We start from the raw sequence: 17,152 nt of genomic DNA on the forward strand, positions 1-17,152 counted from the left end.
CTAATTCAAAAGGGGGCTACAATTGATACATTTATCAATGAAACTCAAAAGCGGAAAGAAATTGTATATAGAATTTTGGACACTATTTTATTTTTGGATGAAAGAGTCCTAGATTTCAAAGGCGAAAGTATATATCTTGGTGAACGAAACAATGGACATTTTTGGGCATCTAAGATCTCATAAGCCATTATGATCCGATACTTAGAGATCATTTGGAGAAAGCTAGGATTTCACAACAGCAGCACAAACGTTTACAAGTTCGCTATATTTCCCCAGACATTCAGAACGAGTTTATAGAAAATTGTGCAAAGCACGTGAGGGAAACTATATTAGATCAAGGCAAGAAAGCCAAGTATTTTGCTATTATCGTTGATGCTATGCCTGATGCTAGTCACGTTGACTACGTTAATTTTGCGCTAACTCCATTTCATTTCCAAAGTAGCGCTAACTCCATTTCATTTCCAAAGTAGCAAATTTTACAATTCAAAAACGGTTTTTGGCTTTCGTGAATTGTAACCAAAAAACTGGTCAGAAAATCGCTGAAATCCCATTAAAAGATTACCGTGCACAAGGGTACGATAACGGCGCCAATACGAAAGGAGCTTAGAACGGAGCACTACGTCACATTCTCGACAACAACTCGAACCCTGATTACTCGACTTGTGCAACCCTCAGTCTCAATGTATGTGGTATTGATGGTGCATGCTGATGTTGTACGGCTGCATTTTACTTGTTGTAAGAAAATGTTTTACTATTCTCAGCAGCACTCCACAACGATGGGACATCCTCAAAAAAATGTACCGAACTCTCTTCATAGTCTTTCAGACAAAAACCAAATTTGACTGCGCAAACATACGGAGATGTTACCGGCATTCTCAAGTACATCAACAAGTTCGAATGTATCTTACTGTCAAAATTTGGTTCAAAATACTGACTACCATTAATGAAAGAAACGTGGTCCTCCAAGCTAGAGACGCCACCATAGATGTTGAGGTCCGACATCTAGATGCCTTATTAGCTGATTTGAAGTTGATCAGGAACCAATGGGAAACAATTTTAAACGAATGCAAAACAGTTGCTATTCAATTGAACATCTCGCCAAAGTTTCCCGACATTCGAAAGAGAAACCCGAAAAGACGTTCTGCAGATAATTTAAATGAGATGATTACGGATGATTCAGTCTAATTTTAAAAACAGTACATTCCTGGTGATCGTTGATTCGGTAATCACTGGCATTACTGAACGATTTGCAGCTGTGAGAAATTTGAGCGAGACGTTTTCTTTTTTGGCAATTTTAAGACATTGATGAAACTATGATTCTGGCGAGCGCAGCAAAATTTGTCGAAAAATACAAGTCGGACATTTCTCAAAGCTTAGAATGCGAAATAATTCACTTGAAACACATTTAGGAAGCAAATTTTGATAAAGGTCTGTCACCATTAGAATTACTAAATGCCATCTATGTTCAAGATCTGTACACAATTATCTTTTGCTCTATACCTGTCGCTGTAACTAGTGCAGAACGTTCCTTCAGCGTCCTTTCAAGAATCAAAAACTTTCATAGATCGTGTTCATCCCAAGAGCGAGTTTCAGGACTTGCCACGCTTTGTTTTAAATTCGTTTTGGCAAGAGAGTAAAATTTTGATATTATTATAAAAAAATTTGCAGCGAAAAAAGCAATAAAAGCCACTCTTTGATATCCGAACCTTCTATTTTGAATAATTAAAATTTATAATCATCATTCAATTTATCAGAAATGTATTAAAATCTTACCAAATAACTGGAAAAGATTATTTAAAACATTATGTGGCCGTTAAAAGAGAATTTTTATTTCTACGTTACAATAAAATAGTATAAATAGTAAATATTCTGTGTTAATTTTATTATCAGCTCTTAGTCCAAAAATCATTTAGTTGATGTGGCAAAATTTTTTTATGTAATCCATCAAAAATTATTCATGAATGAGACGTCATTAATTCAAGTTAATCAAATGTATTAGTGGATTTTTTTACAGGGGGTCCGTAAATTGTTTAGTCCCGGGCCCGGATTTTCTCTCTACGGCCCTGTGCGTATGTATGTATATGGGTATGAGTTTCTAAATTTATAAAAGTACCCAGCAAAAATTGGCATAAGCGGTTGTAAACAATAAGGTGTGCTGGTTTTACTCCTGACAGATAAACCTTAGAATAAGGTAAGGTAAATAAAAAAATAAATGTAATAAATAAACCTTTAAGGAAACATGATAAATAGAACCTAATTAAAGTCGATAAATTTTTGTAATATTTTTGAAGCAGCTGGATTTTCTTTTTATTTGAAAAATTAGAACGCCCTTAAAACTAGTTTCAATAAGTAAATATACTCTTTGTCCTTTAAAGGAACTCATATATTTATCGCTATCTGAGTAGCACTACTTCGAGCTTTTGGTATACTGGGAAACTTCGTCTAATACGATCACGTATCAAAAAACCATTTCACTCGAATAATAAATCTGAATATTTCAAACTATTCATAAAAATGACAAGAAATTATGAATCTTATAAGTACCAACAGACTCTATTTCACATATTTCTTTAACCCGCTCACCCATTTCGTAGCTATTGCGATTTAAAAAATGTATTTCGATCACAACATATTTATACAACACGATACGGGCCCTGCTTTTGATATTTCCCACACACGACGACCCCAATTGACGTATGGAAAATAACAACTGGCAAAAGAATTTTTTAAGAGAATAATTTTATGGCTGATATACACATTCTGGGCTGGCTGAACTACTGCCGAGGAGCGATTGCGTTTGGAAAAACTTTCAAAAATTATTTTCAATTTTACTTGGCCCTAACTTGAATGTAAGTAGGAACTGAAAATGAAATATCGTTAAAATATTATCAATTTATATTTAAAAAGTTTTGAAAATGGTGATTAAAAAGATAAATGAAGGAATTTAATAGCAGATGGTGTTTTGTTATAAGTCCTATGAAAGCCTGATTTTAAATGTGCACTGAGACTTATAATTAGATTATAATATGGCATCATCACGATTAATTGGCTCTAAACCGCCTAAGCTATTTTGGCCGTTTCGGAATATTAATGGATTCCAAGCCTTCCTCCACTTGCCCCTTCCAACTCAGTGGCGGTGTTCCCAACCCTCTGCTTCCAAACTGCAGCGTCGACTGATATGCTTTGTAGGCCGGACCGTTTTCGTCCATTCGCATAACATGACCTAGCCAACGAAGTCTTTGAGTTTTCACTCGCTGCTCTATCGTCATATCTGCGTAAAGCTCTTACAGCTAATCATTATACCATAAATCTTCCGGGGAACTTTTTTCTCGAACACTTCAGTACCATCTCATCTTCTCTCGGCACCGTCCATGTTTCGGAGCCATTCATCAGGACAGGTATGATGAGCGACTTGTAGAGCGTGGTTTTTGTTCATAAAGAGAGGACTTTACTTTTTAATTGACCCTGTAGGCAAGCTGGCATCGTTTTTGCTGTTAATGCTGGTTCCGAAATAGACGAAAGCCAAAGCGCAAATGTGCCGATTCTTTCTTGGATGACAGCAAGTACTCTGTCTTGTCGTCATTTACCGCAAGACCCCCTTTTTTGCTTCTTTATATAATCCTACGAAGGCAGAACTCCCAGTTTGTTCAGGCCAATATCAAAATGATCAGCATACGCCAGTAATTGTGCGCTTCGTTTAGCGCTGTAATATGCTGTTTTGAAGTCGATGAAAAAATGCTGAGTGCCGATTTTCTAATCGTGAAGATCTGGTCGATAGTAGATTTACCAGGTCTGAAAATGCACTGTTCCAATCATTTTGTTGACAATGGAAATCAGTATTTCGCACAGTACGCTAGACAGAACGTTATACACGATATTAAAGAGACTGATTCCGCCTGATCTATATATATACTATAATCTAAATAAAATTATCTGGAGTTATCTTCCGGGTGAGAATACTCTCATAACTACGAATATAAATCAAGCTAATGAAATGTATGAAGTTTGTGGTTTTTAGAGCTTACAATTAGTACAAATCAATAATTTCGTGAATTCACTTGATAGAATCCTAGATCTCATATTTGTTAGTAATGATCTTAATTATAATTTGATTCGTGCTTGTTGCCCGTTATCTAATACTGATAAATATGATGTACCATTAATCTTGGAACTTAAATTTTATGCGTCTGGACGTATGGAATACAATAATGATGTTTGGTTCAATTATAGTCGCTGTGATTTTGGTTTGATTAATAACTTAATCTCAAATATAGATTGGCAGTCACTTTTCCGTGACTGTGATCTCGCTAGCTGCTTAGATTTATTTAAAAGTGGTATTTTGAAAATAGTTATCAACAATATCCCTCGGTTTCCAGCCTGGGTTTACAAATTGCCATGGTATAATAAAAATATAAAGAGAACAAAAAATCTCACCAATAAATATTATAAACTTTTTAAAAATTCAGGGTCACTTCAGTTCAAGCAAGAATACTTGAAGTATGTGAAAGAATATAATTGCCTTGATAAATTTCTATATAATCGATACATTCTTAACTTTGAGAATAATATTAAGTCGAATCCTAAATCGTTTTGGAACTTTATTCGTTCCAAGCAGTCTGTTTCAGTAATTCCATTGTCTGTGACCTATTAAGACAAGATTTCGTCATCGCCTAGTGAATCTGCTAATTTGTTTGCGGAATTTTTAAAACAAACTTTGCCACTGATAATTCGTGGACTGACGATGGAGCCATGTTGAATGGGATAATCTCTTCCTTCAACTTCTCTTCGTTAGTTCTTAATATTGACGACATTACGCTAAGTATTCAGATCATCAAAAATTCAAAGCAATGTTATTTTCAACCATTCTCATCGTTATTTCTAAAGCAATGTGTTGGTTCCATTGCAGAGCCGTTGTTGCATTTATTCAACTTATCGTTAAGGTCGGAAACTTTCTTAGATGAATGGAAAACTACTTTTATCCAACCTATTCATAAGAGTGGTAGTAAAAATGATGTTACCAACTATCGTCCAATATCGAAGATTCCGGTTATTTCTAAACTTTTTGAGAAAACGGTGATTAGTAAATTACTATCATTGGTTAAGCGTTATATCTGCCCATATCAGCATGGTTTCCTTCCAGGACGTTCGACAGTTACTAATCTTGCCATTTTTTTTTTTTTTTAATTATTGTATATCGGCTTTCACAGATGGCTGTCAAGTTGACTGCATCTATACAGACATATCTAAAGCTTTTGATAAGGTATCTCGCAGAGCTCTATTGGCAAAATTACAAAACCTGGGTTTCCATTCCGTATTTTTGCAGTGGATATATTCCTATTTATCTAACAGAGTAAATTTTGTTGTCATTGATAATGTAAGATCATCACCATACGTAGTAACCTCAGGTACCCCTCAGGGAAGTATCCTGGTCCTCTTCTTTTTATTCTTTTTATAAATGACGTGAGTGCTTTTTTCAAGAAATGCAGTTATCTCCTCTACGCTGATGACTTAAAAATCTTTTTAAAAATTAATAATGAGTCCGATGTTCTCACTCTTCAATCTTGCACTTAATGCCAACAAGTGTTACTGCGTAACGTACTCAAAATTATATAATAAGTTGATTTCAACTTATTACGTCAGTGATATGCCTTTAGTTATGGTGAACAAAATCCGAGATCTGGGTATTGTATTCGATTCATCGTTTACATTTACTGAGCATCTAAAGTTTATAATCCCCAAGATATATTCCCTATTGGCCTTTATTAAGAGAAATGGATCTAAGTTTAAGGACCCATATACTAAAAAGCTATGTACAATGCCTTTGTACAATCTAGGCTTGAATATGGTTCTATAATATGGAGTCCCTATTATGAGGTACATAAGAAAAGGATTGAACGTGTACAAAAAATATTTATGAAATACTGTTTATCTGATACAAGATTTGATTTGCCCCTCCCCTCATATATCTCAAGGTGTAGGCTAATAAATCTGCATACGTTAGAGAGTAGAAGAGCTATCTCATCGATAATATTTATCTACGACATTATTAATGGCAATATCGATTGTCCCATGCTTTTGGAGTCGTTGAACTTTTACGTTCCATCACGGAATTTCCGGCAACATAACATGTTTTCTATTGATCAGTTTAAGTCTAATTTTGCTCTAAATGGACCGATCACACACGCTCTAATTGCCATCAACTCATTAAACAATGTTCATTGTATTGATATTTCCGTATCACGCTCTTGTTTTAAAAATGTGTTTTTCTCTCTATTATGTTAATTTTTTAACACTTTCTACTTATATATAAGACATTTTTGTTAATCTAGTCTGTAAGATTATTGTAAATCATAGACTGAATAAAGAAATATGAAATATGATCGCCTTTCTTGTGAACTGTAAGTTCCAATCTAGAGCCATAAGGTCATCCGACCATATTTTCATTAGGAGTTGATGAATATTCTTTATATGCCTGATGTCATAAGTACAGCAAAATATGGAGTATTTTAAAGAATATGACATATGATATAGAGCTAATATTTCTTATGCAATTGAGGCCTGGTACCATAAGCCTTTTGCCCACATGAAATAAACCTTATATAATGTTCTTTTTCTTTTTGGTGGTGGATAGACACACACTCATACACAAGGAGATTATTAAAACTTCATCTAAGTGCTTTATGCTTGTACACCACTGCTGTTTTGCCTTTGCTCTCTCTTCAAAAAAAAAGTTAAATAGAACAAAAAATAAAAAAAATTATGAAATTCGCATAAAATTTTTAATGGCACACTTCAATCGAGACACTCGTGTAAATATGTAAGTAAGTATGTACTATAAATATATGTATCAAGTGGCATGAAATGAAGTCACATCAACAACAAGAACCACAAGTTAAAAGGATACGAGTGGCATGCTTTCGTGGATATTAATCCATTTAGACACTTGAATTTTTATTTATTTTCATCGCAAATAAATCCGTATAAATGCAATTAGAAAAGTTTTTTGTTATTCGAGCGCGATTTTCTGCGTTCGATTGTTTAATTCTTTTTAGCTGCTTAAGTTATTTTGAGCAATGTGATATCTTTAATATAAAAATGTGTGCGTGTATGCTACACACGTCCAATGTATTTAGTCGATGTTTACGAAATTTTCACTGTACCTACAGAGTAAAATATGGATATATAAGGTTTTGGAGACGGAATACCGGATGGGTGATTGTTTTTTATCTGTCCGATAATTTTGTTTTTAAATTTCTAGCAGAAAAGCACGTTTGTTTATTTAAAATCAACTATCTGCACCCAACCATACCTATCTCTTTCACCAGAAATGGGTACCGTTGCGTATATGTAACATGTTTTTTTATTGTTTTTGGTATAAAATAGTTAGTTCATATAAACATACAAGTGAAGCTAATGTAAACGTGTCATAAGAGCAAGGACACAGAAATTGCAGCATTAATAACCAAAAAAAAAAAAAAAAACAAATTAACGACGGTAAGAGTAAAAATTACAAGAGACCCAAGGAAAACTGGAATAAATTTATAAACAACAAGTAAGGAAGGCTAAGTTCGGGTGTAACCGAACATTACATACTCAGTTGAGAGCTGTGGAGACAAAGTAAGGGAAAATCACCATGTTGTAAAAAGAACCTAGGGTAATCCTGGAATGTGTTTGTATGACATGTGTATCAAATGGAAGGTATTAAAGAGTATTTTAAGAGGGCGTGGGCCATAGTTCTATATGTGGACGCCATTTAGGGATATCGCCAGGGGTGACTCTAGAATTTGTTTGTACGATATGGGTATCAAATGAAAGGTGTTAATGAGTATTTTAAAAGGGCGTGGGCCTTAGTTCTATAGGTGGACGCCTTTTCGAGATATCGCCATAAATGTGGACCAGGGGTGACTCTAGAATTTGTTTGTACGATATGAGTATCAAATGAAAGGTGTTAATGAGTATTTTAAAAGGGCGTGGGCCTTAGTTCTATAGGTGGACGCCTTTTCGAGATATCGCCATAAATGTGGACCAGGGGTGACTCTAGAATTTGTTTGTACGATATGAGTATCAAATGAAAGGTGTTAATGAGTATTTTAAGAGGGCGTGGGCCTTAGTTCTATATGTGGACGCCTTTTCGAGTTATCGCCATAAAGGTGGACCAGGGGTGACTCTAGAATTTTTTTGTACGATATGGGTATCAAATGAAAGGTGTTAATGAGTATTTTAAAAGGGCGTGGGCCTTAGTTCTATAGGTGGACGCCTTTTCGAGATATCGCCATAAAGGTGGACCAGGGGTGACTCTAGAATTTGTTTGTACGATATGGGTATCAAATGAAAGGTGTTAATGAGTATTTTAAAAGGGCGTGGGCCTTAATTATATAGGTGGACGCCTTTTCGAGATATCGCCATAAATGTGGACCAGGGGTGACTCTAGAATTTGTTTGTACGATATGAGTATCAAATGAAAGGTGTTAATGAGTATTTTAAGAGGGCGTGGGCCTTAGTTCTATATGTGGACGCCTTTTCGAGTTATCGCCATAAAGGTGGACCAGGGGTGACTCTAGAATTTGTTTTTACTATATGGGTATCAAATGAAAGGTGTTAATGAGTATTTTAAAAGGGCGTGGGCCTTAGTTCTATAGATGGACGCCTTTTCGAGATATCGTCATAAAGGTGGACCAGGGGTGACTCTAGAATTTTTTTGTACGATATGGGTATCAAATTAAAGGTGTTAATGAGTATTTTAAAAAGGAGTGGGCCTAATTCTATATGTGGACGCCTTTTCGAGATATTGCCATAAAGATGGACCAGGGGTGACTCTAGAGTTTGTTTGTACGATATGAGTATCAAATGAAAGGTGTTAATGAGTATTTTAAGAGGGCGTGGGCCTTAATTCTACAGGTTTCGAGATATCGCGATAAAGGTGGACCAGTGATGCCTCTAGAATGTGTTTGTACGATATGGGTACCAAATTAAAGGTATTAATGAGGGTTTTAATGGGAGTAGCCCTTAGTTGTATATGTGAAGGCGTTTTCGATATATCGACCAAAATGTGGACCAGGGTGATCCAGAACATCATCTGTCGGGTACCGCTAATTTATTTATATATGTAATACCACGAACAGTATTCCTTCCAAGATTCCAAATGCTTTTGATTTCGCTCTACAAAACTTTTTCATTTTCTTGTCACACCCATTTTACCAAGTTTTTTTCTAAAGTTATATTTTGCATCAATAGACGAATACAATTACCATGTTTCATCCCTTTTTTCGTATTTGGTATAGAATTATGGCATTTTTTTCATTTTTCGTAATTTTCGATATCGAAAAAGTGGGCGTGGTCATAGTCGGATTTCGGCCGATTTTTACACCAATACAAAGTGAGTTCAGATAAGTACGTGAACTGAGTTTAGTAAAGATATATCGATTTTTGCTCAAGTTATCGTGTTAACGGCCGAGCGGAAGGACAGACGGTCGACTGTGTATAAAAACTGGGCGTGGCTTCAACCAATTTTGCCCTTTTTCGCAGAAAACAGTTATCGTCCTAGATTCTAAGCCTTTACCAAATTTCAAAAGGATTGGTAAATTTTTGTTCGACTTATTGCATTAAAAGTATCCTAGACAAATTAAATGAAAAAGGGCGGAGCCACGCCCATTTTGAAATTTTCTTTAATTTTTGTATTTTGTTGCATCAATGTTGACATAATTTACTTATATACTGTAAAGATATTAACTTTTCTTTTAAAATTTGAATTTAAAAAAAAATTTTTTAAAAAGTGGGCGTGGTCGTTCTCCGATTTTGCTAATTTTTATTAAGCAGACATATAGTAATAAGAGTAACGTTCCTGCCAAATTTCATCATGATATCTTCAACGACTGCCAAATTACAGCTTGCAAAACTTCTAAATTACCTTCTTTTAAAAGTGGGCGGTGCCACGCCCATTGTCCAAAATTTTACTATTTTTCTATTCTGCGTCATAAGTTCAACTCTCCTACCAAGTTTCATCGCTTAATCCGTATTTGGTAATGAATTATCGCACTTTTTCGATTTTTCGAAATTTTCGATATCGAAAAAGTGGGCGTGGTTATTATCCGATATCGTTCATTTTAAATAGCGATCTGAGATGAGTGCCCAGGAACCTACATACCAAATTTCATCAAGATACCTCAAAATATACTCAAGTTATCGTGTTAACGGACAGACGGACGGAGATGACTCAATCGAATTTTTTTTCGATACTGATGATTTTGATATATGGAAGTCTATATCTATCTCGATTCCTTTATACCTGTACAACCAACCGTTATCCAATCAAAGTTAATATATTCTGTGAGCTCTGCTCAACTGAGTATAAAAAGGCTTGAAGCACACTATTTCCTTCGAATAGATATTCATTTGAATTTACCTCCTTATTCTTTTATTTTTCTTTTCATTTTTCTTTTTATTTTTCATTTTTATACTCAGTTGAGCAGAGCTCACATAGTATATTAACTTTAATTGGATAACGGTTGGTTGTACAGGTATAAAGGAATCGAGATAGATATAGACCTCCATATATCAAAATCATCAGGATCGAAAAAAAATTTGATTGAGCCATGTCCGTCCGTCCGTCCGTCCGTTAACACGATAACTTAAGTAAATTTTGAGTTATCTTGATAAAATTTGGTATGTAGGTTCCTGAGCACTCATCTCAGAACGCTATTTAAAATTAACGATATCGGACTATAACCACGCCCACTTTTTCGATATCGAAAATTTCGAAAAACCGAAAAAGTGCAATAATTCATTACCAAAGACAGATAAAGCGATGAAACTTGGTAGGTGAGTTGAACTTATGAATAGAATAATATAGCAGAATAGAAAATTGGTAACATTTTGGACAATGGGCGTGGCACCGCCCACTTTTAAAAGGTAATTTAAAACTTTTTCAAGCTGTAATTTGGCAGTCGTTGAAGATATCGTCATAATATTTGGCAGGAGCGTTACTCCTATTACTATATTTATACGTAATAAAAATTAGCAAAACCGGAGAAGGACTACGCCCACTTTTAAAAAAAAAATTTTTTAAAGTAACATTTTAACAAAAAATGTAATGTCTTTACAGCATATAAGTAAATTATGTCAACATTAAACTCCAGTAATGATATGGTGCAACAAAATACAAAAATAAAAGAAAATTTCAAAATGTGCGTGGCTCCGCCCTTTTTCATTTAATTTGTCTAGGATACTTTTAATGCAATAAGTCGAACAAAAATTTACCAATTCTTTTGAAATTTGGTAGGGGCATAGATTTTATGACGTTAACTGTTTTCTGTGAAAATGGGCGAAATCGGTTGAAGCCACGCCGTTAACACGATAACTTGAGCAAAAATCGACATATCTTTACTGAACCTAGTTCACGTACTTATCTGAAGTCACTTTATTTTGGTATAAAAAATGAACGAAATCCGACTATGACCACGTCCACTTTTTCGAAATCGAAAATTACGAAAAATGAAAAAAATGCCATAATCTATACCAGATACGAAAAAAGAGATCAAACATGGTAATTGGATTCGTTTATTGACAGGAAATATAACTTTAGAAAAAACTTTGTAAAATGGTTGTGACACCTACCATATTAAGTAGAAGAAAATGAAAAGTTCTGCAGGGCGAAATAAAAAACCCTTGAAATCTTGGCAGGTATTACATATATAAATAATTAGCGGTATCCAACAGATGATGTTCTGGGTCACCCTGGTCCACATTTTGGTCGATATCTGGAAAACGCCTTCACATATACAACTACCACCACTCCCTTTTAAAACTCTAATTAATACCTTTAATTTGATACCAATATCGTGCAAACACATTCTAGAGTCACCCCTGGTCCACCTTTATGGCGATATCTCGAAAAGGCGTCCACCTATAGAACTAAGCCCCACGCCCTTTTAAAATACTCATTAACACCTTTCATTTGATACCCATATCGTACAAACATATTTTAGAGTCACCCCTGGTCCACCTTTATGGCGATATCTCGAAAAGGCGACCACCTATAGAACGAAGGCCTACTCCCTTTAAAAGTACTCATTAACACCTTTCATTTGATACCCATATCGTACCAACAAAGTCTAGATTCACCCCTGGTCCACCTTTATTACGATACCTCGAAAAGGCGACCACTTATAGGACTAAGGCCCATTCCCTTTTAAAATACTCATTAACACCTTTCGTTTGATACCCATATCGTACAAACGCATACTAGAGTCACCCCTGGTCCATCTTTATGGCGATATCTCGAAAAGGCGACCACCTATACAACTACCACCACTCCCTTTTAAAACCCTCATTAATACCTTTAATTTGATACCCATATCGTACAAACAAAGTCTAGATTCACCCCTGGTCCACCTTTATTACGATACCTCGAAAAGGCGACCACCTATAGGACTAAGGCCCACTCCCTTTTAAAATACTCATTAACACCTTTCGTTTGATACCCATATCGTACAAACGCATACTAGAGTCACCCCTGGTCCACCTTTATGGCGATATCTTAAAACCCTCATTAATACCTTTAATTTGATACCCATATCGTACAAACATATTCTAGGTCACCCCTGGTCCACCTTTATGGCGATATCTCGAAACGGCGTCCACCTATGGAACTAAGGATCACTCCCTTTTAAAATACTCATTAACACCTTTCTTTTGATACCGATATTGTACAAACAAATTCTAGGGTCCCCCTTGGTCCACCTTTATGGAGATATCTCGAAACGGCGTCCACCTATGGAACTAAGGATTACTCCCTTTTAAAATACTCATTAGCACCTTTCCTTTGATACCAATATCGTACAAACAAATTCTAGAGTCAACCCTGATCCACCTTTATGGCGATATCCCTAAATGGCGTCCACCTATAGAGCTATGGCCCACTCCCTCATAAAATACTCTTTAGCACCTTTCCTTTGATACCAATATCGTACAAACAAATTCTAGAGTCAACCCTGATCCACCTTTATGGCGATATCCCTAAATGGCGTCCACCTATAGAGCTATGGCCCACTCCCTCATAAAATACTCTTTAATGCCTTTCATTTGATACACATGTCATACAAACACATTCCAGGGTTTCCCTCGGTTCATTTTCCCACATGGTTATTTTCCTTTATGTTGTCGCCATAGCTCTCAACTGAGTATGTCATGTTCGGTTACACCCGAACTTAACCTTCCTTACTTGTTTTTTTTTTATAGTTTTATTTTTATAATATTTTAATTTTAAGTTCTCAAATTGTTTTTCCTTTTTCGGACTCAGGGGCAATTAGTGTTTCTGAAGTTTACTTGATAGTTTTCTGGATCAATTATAAATCAACGATTTTATATTTCTCAAACCTTCGGTGGAGTTTCCTCCACATGCGAGAGTACTTCGCCCTATGCAATAGATGTGATCACTCGCGAGTTGTCTTCGGTACTTACTAAGTGAACTCCTAGGGAACTAGCCGTTTCAACAGGTCATCGGTGAAAACAAATGTTGGAGTCATATCGGGACACATTACATGCATGACATATATTACTTATGTCCTGATTGATTCTAGTACGCTTTCAACTTCATATCGCACACCTAGGTCAAAAGGGTGTTAAGTCACAAATCTGAAATGTTGAAGTTATGTATACTACGGGGTTCTCCAATACCAATCTGTGTACTGTATTATACATATACATATTTGATCCAGTACAAATATTAAATTTGTTTGCTTCATTTTATTATTTGAATTTTATTTTATATTACAAGTTGCATACGTAGTAAATGTTACAGATATATATCATGTATAAAATTGTGTATTAAATTACAATTTCCTATATTTATTTATTTTAATGAATCTTATACCTAAGTGGTTTTTGTTATTAATTTATTACTACTAATGACTTATTTTAATTAACATAGTTTCTTCGTTAAATCAATCTTAGCCACATACAATGTAAAAAATTGTGGCAAAAAAAACAAATTTTTGGTCATTAATAGGTAAAGCTAGCGCATCTAGGGGTAATTCAAAGTTATGGTAAAGTAAGATAGTCAAATTTTGAGAAATTCCATGGTCGTAAAACATTCAATTCAAAAAATTGTTTATAGACTTGAAAGTCGCATCTATTTGGCAGTGAGAATTATTTCTGAATCGACGGCTGAGGTGGAGATCACTATCTCACCAATCTTTTGAAAAACGTCCTAATGAATTTTATAGCCAAGTATATGTAAAAGAGTTTCGAGAACGTTTCCGAAAAATACTCGAAAATTCGATGGCAATTGTTATCAAGTTACGTCAATCATAGTGGAATCACCAGGTAACAAAAGACAGAAGAAGTACGCTTTCTGAAACGGTAGCGATGTATTTTAGACGGTCAGAAGAGGGTAAAATGTTTACCCGCTTTGACAAAACAGGAGTAGAAAAATAAGTACCTTGCTACGAAAGCCATTACAGAAACTGTTTTTTTAACATATCAGTGTCACCTACCGCCAATGCAAAAGGGGATACACAATGACAGTGCGAGTTTACACTTCAAATAAAAATAAATTCAATTTGGCCACTCAAACTGTGATGAGCAGTAAAATTCAATGAATGCAGCCAAAGTAAACTTAAACTGCAGTTGAAACTTTCATCGGACGTAAAAGGGAGAGATGTTAGTTAGATTATTTAGGTAAACTTGACTGCCTTTGGTGGTCCTTAAATGGTTCTCGAGTTAAATGAAAAGTTTTACAGTCACACTTGGAAGTAATCGCAACACTTTTAAATGTCCCTAAAAATCCATTGTAATTTCCATCCGCTCTGCTATTTGTCGTTAAGAATCGGCAGTAAAACATATGACTTTCTAATATATTATACAAATTTGATCAGAAAATCCCCCAAAAACTCTTGACAGTTGAATTTATGCTACCATATTTTTATTTACTAAAACTCCGCGGCAGTTCGTCTAGAACCAGAAGATGCTGACCCGAAGCGAGCCGGTTTAATATTTAATTACAATTCATAACTTCCTCTTATCTTAGTGGTCTGATTTTTAGGACAAAACAACAACAGTGAGTTAAAATTTTTTGTAACTATGTTTAGAATACCACTGCTTTGGCAAAGCTTTTACATAAATAAGGTATTTTGGTGTTCTTGTTGTGGGTATGACAAAAATATTACTCGAAAGTTCCATCGGGGAAAATCCTCAGTTGGATAGGACGTGAATACAAATAATTTGTTTTAACAAAGATCTGTTTAAATATTTGTGGGAGCAACTTAAATATACATATATAATGGGAACATGAACCATATGGACGTAATAGTTGAGCACGGCCTGACTTATGGAAGCCAACACCAAAGATAAATCCAGTGAAGATTCGTCGATATTCACCTAATAGTTTATGCGAAAAATGTTCTAAAAGTGGCATACTTTACTCCTGAAAACTGCAATAAAAACACTTTTTCGGGGACAACGTTGGAAAAAAATTTTCAAATAGCCGAATGACAGAACAAAGAAGAATTTAGAGCAAGACAATTGACGGCTTACTTCTCCTGGTTATTCCACCATGACGCCAATTACATTCTTCTTCTTTCATTTTTGATATTTGCAAAAAAAAGAAAACAAAATACCTCTATGGAAAATTCAGTAAAATTCGAGCACTTTGTTTATAATTTTTTTAATGTTTTTGAGTATGCAATTTTGTAGCCCAATCAAATTTATGCAAATGCAAGTTATTAGTCTCTCAAAATTCGTATTGATTTTTCAATTTTTTTCAAAGGGAATTCCAGAAACAATTTTTAGAAACAAAATTATGCGCACTTTTTATGGAGAAAATCTAAAACACCCTTCAGGAAAAATTTTCAAAAATCAATGCTAGTTTTTTAGATTCCAGTTGAAAAATGTTTTAAACTTTTCGAAAACGGTTTTGAGATTGTTTTACGTTGTTTCAGTTACAAAATTCATGCTCGCTTTTTATTATTTATCGAAAATAAAAAAAGAATTTAGCAGACGAAATTTGATACAAATTGTGACTGCTATTTTTATATTCGCTGCTGAATGCAGTTCAAAGAATTCCGGCCTTAGAAAGTACAGCTCTTACAAACTTTTCGAAGATTTCGAAATAGTTGTTGAATTTGGTTGACATAGTTTCTGTTTTGCAATTCACTAATATATTATTATTATTATTTTTTTTTTTTTTAGAAAATTATTTAAAAACGAAATGTGCTAGGAATCCTTTAACTCAATTGTTGTTGCAAAAGTCCCATGTCTGAGCATAGATTCAATATATTTTGAGCAGAAATATGAACTGGAAGCCGAGTAAGGGTGTTTGGGTATTATTCCACTTATGCACTGTTATACCGTTAATTATTAATTAACTAAGGACCGACCTAACTTTTATGTTTCGCAACAGTATATTTCACAATCTATATAATTATTCGACAAATGTGTGCACACATTGGTAACACACTAGATCAAAGAATGGTGTACTTATCAGTACAAAAACAACAACGAGACCGCAATAATTCACAGTACTACCTAACAACACGTTGCACCAATTATAATTTGATTAAATAAAGTTCAAAATTTTTTTAAAATAATAATTCTGATAGCAAATTACAGCAACGCTTTTATAAATATACAAAAACAAATTGTCACGTCCAAGAAAAATTAAGGCCAATAACAGCAAGCTTCTGCGAAAAAAAATTAACAAAAAAAAGAAATACATTAAATATAGATGACGTAAACTCTGAAATGTGCCTTAATAAATCATTTGATAGCATCTATATTTCATAGATATTGATACACGTAAGACAAATAATTCAATAACATACAAACATAAATAAATAATAAAAGAAAATAATCTTAAATATAATATTAGATATATGAACGTAAATTAACGCAATGAGCGCAAATAAACCCAATGCATAGTCATAAAACATAGAGCGAAAGAGAAAAAAAAACAAAAAGCATATTCATAAAAAGAAATTTAATTCTGCCATAAGAGTCGCCTAAATATAACGACGATTCACGCGCTGTTGCGGTGACATCAATATCGAATCGCCATAAACTTGAGTATCAATTCCAGACGATAAACCACTTGGACTTGTACGATCTGTAATAAATGAAAAGATGTTGGAAAAATTAGTGTATTATTATACATATCACC

At 34.5% G+C, this 17,152-nt stretch overlaps 1 protein-coding gene across 1 annotated transcript in view; it reads right to left on the bottom strand.

Moving 5' to 3' along the window:
* Positions 1-13,712: 13,712 nt before the first annotated feature.
* The window catches only part of Gp210 (nucleoporin 210), a 243,821-nt gene continuing 240,381 nt past the window's right edge, over positions 13,713-17,152 (bottom strand). The window contains exon 25 of the mRNA XM_067775759.1: positions 13,713-17,098. Coding sequence (XP_067631860.1) covers positions 16,995-17,098 — 104 coding nt within the window. The 3' untranslated portion in view covers positions 13,713-16,994. The remainder of the gene's footprint in view (positions 17,099-17,152) is intronic.

Source organism: Eurosta solidaginis, chromosome 3 (genome assembly GCF_040869045.1).
Source record: "Eurosta solidaginis isolate ZX-2024a chromosome 3, ASM4086904v1, whole genome shotgun sequence".
In the NCBI taxonomy this organism is placed as follows: domain Eukaryota; kingdom Metazoa; phylum Arthropoda; class Insecta; order Diptera; family Tephritidae; genus Eurosta; species Eurosta solidaginis.